At 41.8% G+C, this 11,200-nt stretch overlaps 1 protein-coding gene across 19 annotated transcripts in view; it reads left to right on the top strand.

Annotated features, from left to right (window-relative positions):
• The first annotated feature begins 945 nt into the window (after window positions 1–945).
• The window catches only part of LOC110491786 (eukaryotic translation initiation factor 3 subunit C), a 72,247-nt gene continuing 61,992 nt past the window's right edge, over window positions 946–11,200 (top strand). For 8 of the 19 annotated variants that reach the window (XR_016487208.1, XM_021565545.3, XM_021565543.3 and 5 more), the window contains exons 1-3: window positions 956–1,094; window positions 9,766–9,886; window positions 9,972–10,037. Coding sequence is in view for 8 of the 19 variants with exons in the window: in XM_021565545.3 (XP_021421220.3) it covers window positions 9,786–9,886; window positions 9,972–10,037 (167 nt within the window). In the remaining 11 variants the exon portion in view is untranslated. Of the gene's footprint in view, window positions 1,095–9,765; window positions 9,887–9,971; window positions 10,038–11,200 lie in introns of all 19 variants that reach the window. The other 11 variants (XM_090202525.1, XM_090202523.1, XM_090202524.1 and 8 more) reach the window with 4 other exon arrangements.

The raw sequence follows: 11,200 nt of genomic DNA, 5'->3' as shown, positions 1-11,200 counted from the left end.
ATTCAAAATTATAATGCTTGTCTTTCATAGTTTGGTCAGATATACTTGGATGTGTAGAGTCGGCGTTTGTTGCTGGCATGTCTCTTTTGAGCTTTCCTCCTTTGCCAAAATAATCCATCCACCTGACAGGTGTGGCATATCAAAAAGCTGATTAAACAGCAAGATCATTACACAGGTGCCTCTTGTGCTGGGGACAATAAAAGGCCATTCTAAAATGTGCAGTTTTGTCACACAATACAATGCCACAGATGTCTCAAGTTTTGAGGGAGCGTGCAATTGGCATACTAACTGTAGTAATGTCCACCAGAGCTGTTGTCGGGGAATTGAATGGTCCTTTCTCTATCATAAGCCACCTCCAACGCCATTTTAGAGAATTTGGCAGTACCTCCAACCTCAGAACCGCAGACCGACCATGTGTAACCACGCCAGCCCAGGACCTCCACATCTGGCTTCTTCACCTACAGGATTGTCTGAGACCAGCCACCCGGACAGTTGATGAAACTGAGGAGTATTTCTATCTGTAATAAAAACCTACTGTGGGGAAAAACTTATTCTGATTGGCTGGGCCTGGCTCCTCAGTGGCTGGGCATCTCCCAGGCCCAACCATGGCTGCACCTCTGCCCAGTCATGTGAAATTCATAGATTAGGGCCTAATTTATTTATTTAAATTGACTGATTTCCTTATATGAACTGTAACTCAGTAAAATCGTTGAAATTGTTGCATTTATATCTTTGTTCGGTATACTTTTTAGCTACTTTGCAACTAATTAGCATGTTAGCTAACCCTTCCCCTAACCTAAACTTTTAGCAAACCCGTTCCTAACCCTTAAAACCCTTTTGCCTAACTCTTAACCCGTTCCTCCCCGTCTCTGGCCCACACTCCAGTACAGTAGGTGGCGGTAAGGCACCTTTGGATGTCAACCGCCGAAACACAGAAGCTGTTTTGTGAATTCTTTCCTCACTTCCTTTCTTGACGCAAGTGCCCGGAAGAGACTTTCAACGCTGTCAATTTTTCCCGTTAAATCGCAAAACTGGATTATAAATCATTCCGAAGTGATCAGACACACCACAGGACGATTTTCAAAAGGACGTAGGTTAGTCCCTCGCAACGATTTATTTGATCTTAAATGGCGTTTATATTTGCTGGGAAAGTTTGGGCCGAGTGTGGTAGCAGCACTCTAGCTAACCTGTCATTGTTTCCCGTGAAAAGGAAGCGTTCACCGTTATTTATCTTGTTGGCTAGCTATCCATTTCACAGTGCGAAAAATACGGCAAAAATTGATATTTTACGTGCTACCTCGTTTATCTGAATTAGTTAACATGCTCCTCGTCTCTGGGGGGAGCTTGTTAGTTGACTAGTTAGCTACTCTAGCCACAATATGGCCAGGATATTCAGTGTCTTTGGGTATACGACTTGTGTATCAATCATACGTAGATTGCTAGCTAACGTTAGGTACTGATATTGTTCACTGGGCTAGTGTTTGCTACATTGCTAGCTAACTAGTTACTATGTGTTATTATTGTGCCATGAAATATCAATTGCAACATTAACGTTACTGGCCAGCGCTAGTTAACTTAGCTACTTGAAGTGTGTACGTAAATTCTATACAGTGTGTTAGTCCGCTCTGGGCGTTCGTAAACTTCAGAGCGTTTCGTTCTGGCGGAGGAGTAAAGTTGATGCGAGCGTTCTGACCTCAACAGCAGTCAAGCACCCAAGCTAACAGGCTAGATTGCTACTTCTACACAGACGAGAGAACCTCACTCTAACCATTTCTCACCCTAGCAGAGATTGTAAGGCAGTTTGTTATCCATGGCGTTGGCGACTAAATGTGCTGCTGGCAACAATTATTGTTTTTCGACGTTTACTGACACGTGCAATCAGTTATTTGCGCTTTGGCACACTCAGATGAGTGCTCTGAATAGGTTGGACACATTAAAGGTAACTTTTTTTATTATTAAAAAAAACTAGTTCATTGCATCCGCCGTGGAGCTCAGTTTCATAATATTACCATCTGTCCCAACTGCATGCCGTAGTTTAAGTTACCTCGAAAAAAACAGGCATTATTAAAGGGCGTTTTCACCCTGCCAGCTCCTATTAGTTCTATTGAGCACGGTCACCGAGGTAAAGCCCGTTTCAGGTTGGATATTCAACGGATATTACTAGCCTTTGTCGTAAAACGGGTTCATTCGCCATTGAAAATCCTACTTGACGGAGCCACGAGTGTTACGCATAGCAGTACATAGTAAAGAGCATTTTTAGCAATTTTATATATTTAAATTATGGCGAATAAATCAGGAAAAAGCTCAAACAAAGTCTAGATATACAGATGTAACCCAAATTATAGAATAAATTGATAGGATACTACAATGTTCTCCAGAAGACCACAAAATGGTACAAGACATTTTTCTATAATTTCATTGACATTGCTGTGGTGAATGCCTTCATCCTCCAGAAGGAAATGGCCAAGAGCTGTGGACAGCCCCCCCCCCATTTCACAGCTAGCCTTCAGGGAGCTGCTCATCCAGGAGCTTGCTAGCTACAGCACCTTCTGTCCCCTCTACCTCTGCCCCTTCTGCTCAAACCAGTGGTGTTCACCTGCCCAGATTCATCTCTGCAGGCATGAATGTGCCTCGGGGCAAAAAGAGCACAGTAAGGAGATGTCGTTGTGCCCTTTGTCACAGGAAATGCCCCATCACCTGCACCACCTGTTCAGTAAGCCTCTGCTTTACACCAGAAAGAGACTGCTATGAGCCATGGCACCAGCAGCACAATATTGTGTAGAGGACTGAGGGTCTTCACAATATTGTAAATAGAAAATGGGTAAATAGTTACCCTTGTTATTTTATTTATTTTTTATATATATTTTTGTTGGTGTGTGTTAGAATAGCATTTATGTATTTTGTATATAGTTCTTTCCTTCAAAATGTATCACTGTACCAATTCGGCCACTTGTGTGGGACACTTGGGTGACTTCATGCTCAATGTCATGTAGCTCTCTAATTTTTGAAGTTATCTGTCTAAAACTTTGCTCAGCTATTGTTGCCATCTTATGTTCTTCATTCAAATCATCCCCAGCATTCTATCTGTATGTTAGGCTGTTCTTGGTCATTTGAAAGACAATAAAAAACAGAAAACGTTTGTTTATTTCCTTGTATTTTCTTCTACCAGATCTATTGTTATATTCTCCTACATTCAATTCACATTTCTACAAAATTCATATTGTTTCCTTTCAAATGATACTAAGAATATGCATATCCTTGCTTCTGTGCCTGAGCTACAGGCAGTTAGATTTGGGTATGTGTCATCAGACACAACTTCAATTAAGTACAAAACATTTCAGTGTTAACTTTCTCTTTATCCCTGGTTGATGTACATTTCAGAGCCTCTTCATTGTGGATGGGGTATAGCAGACATTTTCAACAACAAAGACTGCACTTCCAGTTTGTGTTCTTTACTCAACTCTTTTGTCTTCATTCCTAGGCACAGCGCATGGCACAACACCGTTAGCATGCAAAACATTCAATCATAACAAAACAAACACGTTATAAATAATATCAAATATCAATGCAGTATGAAGAATTAGCCATCCATTGTGTTATATCATAAATTGTCTTACATGCCGTCACTGTTGTCAAAAACGTATAAACATACTAACCCATTCAGTCTTTGGGCCACATCCAGGTTCTTTATCAGTGGCACACATGAAGCAGTTGTTGGCTTTGTTGAACTCATAGACATGAACTGAACATATCCCACACAACTACATAAAAATAAATAATTTACATTTACTTTGAATTATATATCATTACATACCAGACATTTTTTAGTATATCCTCAGCCTTTTCTTTTCGCTGTTGCTCCATGTGTTTTTGATGGTTCCATATCAATTTGGGAGGGGATGTTGGGAAGTTCTGTGCAACTTCCTTGGCCATCTACGCCAAAAATAAAATAGAGTTTTTGACCTAATTGTCACACAACAGCTAACCATTCATTATTGAAAATATAACTATCAAACCTGCATTACAAAGACCCCACAGCTGAAGGTGTCCTGCTGCATGGCGTGAGTTATTTCCACTCCTTTCCACTTTGTCCGCCAGTCGTCTTTTCCATGGCAGGGTCTTCTCATTTTGAAGCACTCTTTTTTTTATGTAAAAATAATGGAATTATGATTGGTTATAGGCAAATGAATACACAAGCCAAATGTATATGCTGTTTTCCATATCACTATAATCAAGTAGTAATTTACGAGTAGAGGTAATTTCCTTTAAGCCCCATTCTAGACACAGCCTAAATTATAGGCACTGAACCATTTACAGGACCATAAAAGTAGCATATCCAACCCTATCACAACGTGAATAAATGTAGAAAGTTTGTAGACTAAGAAAAAAATTCTAAGTGACAGTTTCATCAGTACGCCCAGTATGACAATAGAGAATGAATTGTAAGCACCAAAGTGTGTTTGTCAAAATATCTGAAAATGTCAGTTGTTGATCATAATACTTCTATTTGCAATAGCAATTTATGATATATGCAGTTGAGGAATATTCCATGTACCAACACTACATGTAGGACGGACATTCCCACAGACAGTATTTTTTTTCTCACCTTTATTCAACCAGGTAGGCCAGTTTAGAACAAGTTCTCATTTACAACTGCGACCTGGCCAAGATAAAGCATAGCAGTGTGACACAAACAACACAGAGTTACACATGGAATAAACAAACATACAGTCAATAACAATACAAAAGCCTATATACAGTGTGTGCAAATGAAGTAAGATTAGGGAGGTAAGGCAATAAATAGGTCGTAGTGGAAAAATAATTAACATTTTGCAAATAAACACTGGAGTGAGATGTGCAGAAGATGAATGTGCAAGTAGAGATACTGTGGTGCAAAGGAGCAAAACAAATAATAATATGGGGATGGGCTATTTAAAGATGGGCTACATACAGATGCAATGATCTGTAAGCTGCTCTGATAGCTGATGCTGAAAGATAGTGAGGGAGATATGAGTCTCCAGCTTCAGTGACTTTTGCAATTCGTTCCAGTCATTGGCAGCAGAGAACTGGAAGGAAAGGCGGCCAAAGGAGGAATTGGCTTTGGGGGTGACCAGTGATGTATACCTGCTGGAGCGTGTGCCAAGGGTGGGTGCTGCTATGGTGACCAGTGAGCTGAGATAAGGCGGGGCTTTACCTAGCAAAGACTTATAGATGACCTGGAGCCCAGTGGGTTTGGCGACGAATATGAGCGAGGGCCAGTCAACGAGAGCATACAAGTCGCAGTGGTGGGTAGTATATGGGGCTTCAGTGACAAAACGGATGGCACTGTGATAGACTACATTCAGATTGCTGAATTGAGTGTTGGAGGCTATTTTGTAAATTACATTGCCAAAGTCAAGGATCGGTCGAATAGTCAGTTTTACGAGGGTGTGTTTAGCAGCATGAATGAAGCCGACTTTGTTGCAAAATAGGAAGCTAATTCTAGATTTACTTTTGGATTGGAGATGCTTAATGTGAGTCTGCAAGGAGAGTTTACAGTCCAACCAGACACCTATGTATTTGTCGTGGTCCACATATTCTAAGTTAGAACCGCCCAGAATAGTGATGCTAGACGAGTAGGCGTGAGAGCATGAATTTAGTTTTACTAGCATTTAAGAGCAGTTGGAGGCCACGGAAGGAGAGTTGTATGGCATTGAAGCTCGTCTGGAGGTTAGTTAACACAGTGTCCAAAGAAGGAAGGATTCTAGATTTAATTTTGGATTGGAGATGCTTAATATGAGTCTGGAAGGAGAGATACAGTCTAACCAGACACCCAGGTATTTGTCGTTGTCCACATGTTCTAAGTCAGACTACTATACTAAGTCAGACTACTAACGATCCAGAGTAGTGATGCTAGGCGGGTGGGCAGATGCGGGCAGCGATCGGTTGAAGAGCATGCATTTAGTTTTACTTGCATTTTAAGAGCAGTTGGAAGCAACGGAAGGAGTGTTGTAGGCATTGAAGCTCATCTGGAGGTTAGTTAACACACTGTCCAAAGAAGCGCCAGAAGCAAACAGAATGGTGTCGTCTGCGTAGAGGTGGATCAGAGAATCACCAGCCACAAGAGCGATATCATTGATGTTTTCAGAGAAAAGAGTCGGCCCGAGAATTGAAGCCTGTGGCACCCCCATAGAGACTGCCAGAGGTCCGGACAACAGGCCCTCCCATTTGACACACTGAACTCTATCTGAGAAGAAATTGGTGAACCAGGCGAGGCAGTCATTTGAGAAACCAAGGCTGTTGAGTCTGCCGATAAGAATGCAGTGATTGACAGAGTCAAAAGCTTTGACCAGGTCAATGGATACGGCTGCACAGCATTGTCTTTTGTCGATGGTGATTATGATATCGTTTAGGACCTTGAGCGTGGCTGAGGTGCACCCATGACCAGCCCGGAAACCAGATTGCATAGCGGAAAAGGTACGGTGGGATTCAAAATGGTCGTGATCGGTTTGTTAAATTGGCTTTCGGAGACCTTAGAAAGGCAGGGCAGGGTAGAGAGGATCTCTAGAGTATCTCCCCCTTTGAAGAGGGGGATGACCGCGGCAGCTTTCCAATCTTTGGGGATCTCAGATGATACGAGAGAGAGGTTGAACAGGCTAGTAATAGGGGTTGCAACAATTGCGGCGGATCATTTTAGAAAGAGGGTCCAGATCCAGATTGTCCAGATTGTCTAGCCCATCTGATTTGTAGGGGTCCAGATTTTGCAGCTCTTTCAGGACATCAGCTATCTGGATTTGGGTGAAGGAGAAATGGGGAAGCTTGAGCAAGTTGCTGTGGGGGGTGCAGAGCTGTTGACCGGGGTAGGGGTAGCCAGGTGGAAAGCAAGGCCAGCCGTAGGAAAATGCTTATTGAAATTCTCGATAATTGTAGATTTATTGGTGGTGACAGTGTTTCCTAGCCTCAGTGCAGTGGGAAGCTGGGAGGAGGTGCTCTTATTCTCCATGGACTTTACAGTGTCCCAGAACTTTTTGGAGTTTGTGCTACAGGATGCAAAATACTGTTTGCAAAAAAAACTTCCTGTGTATATTGGTTCCTAACTTCCCTGAAAAGTTGCATGTCGCGTGGGCTATTCGATGCTAATGCAGAACGCCACAGGGTGTTTTTGTGCTGGTCAAGGGCAGTCAGGTCTGGAGTGAACCAAGGGCTATCTATATCTGTTCCTGGTTCTACATTTTTTGAATGGGTCATGCTTATTTAAGATGGTGAGGGAAGCACTTTTAAAGAATAACCAGGCATCCTCTACTGACGGAATGAGGTCAATATCTTTTCAGGATACCCGGGCCAGGTAAATTATAAAGGCCTGCTCGCTGAAGTGTTTTAGGGAGCGTTTGACTGTGGTGAGTGGTGGTCGTTTGACCGCGGACCCATTACTGACACAGGCAATGATGCAGTGATCGCTGAGATCCTGGTTGAAGACAGCAGAGGTGTATTTAGAGGACGTGTTGATCAGGATGATATCTATGAAGGTACCCGAGTTTACGGATTTGGAGGATTACCTGGTAGGTTCCATGATAATTTGGGTGAGATTGAGGGCATCTAGTTTAGATTGCATATCCCAGTTTAGGTCACCTAACAGTACAAACTCTGAAGATACACGGGGGGCAATTAATTCACCTATGGTGTCCAGGGCGCAGCTGAGGGCTGAGGGGGGTCTGTTACAAGCGGCAACAGTGAGAGACTTACTTCTGGAAAGGTGGATTTTTAAAAGTACAAGCTCAAACTGTTTGGGCACAGACCTGGATAGCATGACAGAACTCTGCAGGCTGTCTCAGCAGTAGATTGCAACTCCACCCCCTTTGGCAGTTCTGTCTTGGCGGAAAATGTATACACATACATAGAGGCATTTTCCAGCTATGACTTTACCACTCAGAATCCAGAATGGTTAGGACAATGGGGCCAGCACAGGATGTAATACACCCTTACAACAATCTACTTTTTTGATCTTCTTGACTTCTTATCTGGTAAACTGCTACTATGTGTCAAGAAAAGAGCCCCAATTAGGGGTTAATATACTCCAGTAAGAAAGAGCTGGTTTAGATTAAAAACGATTGCCCTGTGTCCCCGTTCAGAGGCATGAGAGACTAGTCAGTGGTAGAATTGAGTTGGCACTTTATTTGCCCAAACACCCATAGACCCACAAGGTTGAGATTACTCATGGACAGTAATTAGTCATATTTAATTTTTTGCATTGATGCATTGTGTCTTCTAACTGTCCAAGAATAGTGATTATGATATTGTTTATTTGTTCCCATAAATACAAAGGAGGATGTCTCTCCTCATAGCGCTGGCACTTTAGTCAGACTGTGCACCACAGAGCCAATCAGGAGAGAATACATACAGGTCAACGGTGCCAATTGAAAGTCGAGGGGTGTGTCTGTGCCTTTTGGATTACTCTCTTTACAGAGAACCCCTGTGGTTCAAGTCTGCTCTGCGCATGTCTGAAAGTGGCAGAGCCAGCAGCCAAGAGAGTTTTTCAAACTTGAGCACTTGGACCAGGACTTGATCATTTGGACCAGGACTTGAGCACTTGGACCAGGACTTGAGCACTTGGACCAGGACTTGAGCACTTGGACCAGGACTTGAGCACTTGGACCAGGACTTGAGCACTTGGACAAGGACTTGAGCACATGAACCAGGACTCAAGGTTTAGTGACCAGTTCACCTAAAATATCAGTTCAAAAAGAGCTGTTCGATCGTGAACAGCTCGTCACTAGCCTACACTTGAGCTGGGACGATAAACTGAAAAATATCAACACCGATCATTTATTTGAGGCATTTTGCTGATATTGTTCATTACGATAAGTAGCCTATACTAGAAATGTGTAGTTTGAAATTAAATGCATATGCTAATATAGGTGATTGTTAATGGGACAATTGATGGCTACAACCATCAAACCAGCAGTAGTAGTTTAAAGGATCATTTGAAAAAACATTGCACATTGTTATAAACTTATCGTTCTATTTACTGTTCTTGCATCAGTTCAGGCAGTTTATCGCCCAGCTCTGCTCATTTTAGCATTTTAGCAAACAAGGTTTTGTTTTATTTGTCCCGATGCGATACCATGGACACAATTACGTTATATGATTTATGAATAACAAAGGGATATAGATTGACTTTGTTCCGTCAGTTCAACACCTTTAATTCAAAAATGCAAGCTGTTCGTCGTCAGTCATCCAACAGTAAATAGTCTATGCGCCCCGATTCCATGGCTGGCTATAGGCCTATGAAACACGCAAAAGAAAATAAATGAATGTGCTACAAAACCATAATTATGTCGATTTCAACTCCTCTTTACCACTTACGTTACACGTGATATGTACATTCACTCACAGGAAACAATGAAGAAGCATCATACTCTCCCTCCTCCGTGAAAATAAATTTGACTGCAGCCAACCACAACGCACAAAATTAACACAGGCAGACTGACGAACCAGCAGCTTTTCCCTGTCATTGCTCGCTTTGTGACTGACAGGCACCTGTCCAATCAATAGATCACTAGAAGATGTATTTGGTTCATTCTATCTAGAAAAGGTTATGCAGACTTTTCTGACTGGTGAATTGAATATTTTAAATGAAATGAAGGCTTGTTAATTTATGAAATGGAAATAGCGCTTATGGAAAACACTTGGTTAAGAGAAAATGTTATTTGTAATTTCAATTTGCTCCTTTCAATTTGCTCATGTGTTTGAGCCCCATTATAAAATATCATGATTCCACCCCCACAGATTGACGGCAGTCTTCAGCAATGTCACGTTTCTTTGCCACCGGGTCCGACAGCGAGTCTGAGGATTCCTCGTCGTCTGATGAGATCACCCCTAAAGTACCCGGCACTACTTTCACCAAGCAGTCAGTACTACTTTCTCTCTCTGAAACCTCAGTCACTCTGACTGTTTTCACAGCTTTCTCACTTTAGCACATTTGTTCCTCGTAGGTCATTGCTGCTTCGTGACGATGAGGAAGACACCAAGAGAGTGGTGCGTAGTGCCAAGGACAAGAGGTCAGTCATTTACTCTACTTCCATTATCCATAGAACCATCTCCTTAGCCTTGTCCATGTGCTGTATAGCCAACTCCTATGGGGGCTTTTATGCCTGATGATAGGAGTTGGCAATACAGCATAGGCATAAACTGATCTGGGACCAGGCTACCACCCATAGGAGTTGGCTGTGCAACATAAATATATCTGGGACTAGGCTACCATACCCTGACTCTGATGCAGTCTAGTATGTGTTGGTATGCCTGCCCTGGACTATGCCATCTGCCCCAGGGGTTCCCAACCTATGGGGGGAGCGTAATACTTTTTTTGGGGTGCAATTCTCAGTTCTTTATACTAATCTAAAACAATGCATAAATCCGCAATGCTTTAGGCTAGAAACAAGCTGTTTAACACCAGAGGAATATGAGACTGATGCACATGGGAATATCTTTCGTTTGTCTGACATTCAGAAGCTGAACTACGAGGAGTCAAAGAAATTTGACTTTGCTTGGGAAGTAAACTTAAACAATGTGTCAACCCCTGTCGCTATCAATTGATCAACTCACTTTTTGTAAAAGAGAATGTATAATTAAATTGAATGTTCATATAAATTATCATAATAAAACATATTTGGTAGCGAAATAACATTTGTGGAAATCGGATCTAGACTTTATTTTCCTTATCATTAAATAGCCTACCTAAAAGATGTCATGAGTCTATTTAAACTATGTACAAATGAGAGTTGGGACTAGAGGTCGACCGATTATGATTTTTTCAATACCGATACAGATTATTGGAGGACAAAAAAATCCGATACCGATATGGCGTTGAAAAAATCATAATCGGTATATATATATACCGATTATGATTTTTTATATATATACACACACAATTTTGTAATAATGACAATTGCAACAATACTGAATGAACAATGAACACTTTTATTTTAATATAATATATATGGGCATTTGGATGGGTGTTCTTAAGGTGATTCCACAGGTTGGTGGTATTTTTTTATTTAGCCGTTGCTGACCCCATGCTTACATCTTTATCACAAATAAGACACCTTTCTTTCCCTGGTGCCAATTCCATGTAATAGTCCCACACTGGTGCTATGCTTTTCTCTGCCATCTGTAAAACACACACACAGCTCTGATGTGACAATGATACTGAAGAGTCTGCTTA

This window comes from Oncorhynchus mykiss, chromosome 16 (genome assembly GCF_057628025.1).
Source record: "Oncorhynchus mykiss isolate SJ-2025 chromosome 16, ASM5762802v1, whole genome shotgun sequence".
NCBI lineage: Eukaryota > Metazoa > Chordata > Actinopteri > Salmoniformes > Salmonidae > Oncorhynchus > Oncorhynchus mykiss.
This window is presented reverse-complemented; position numbering and strand designations above follow the sequence as displayed.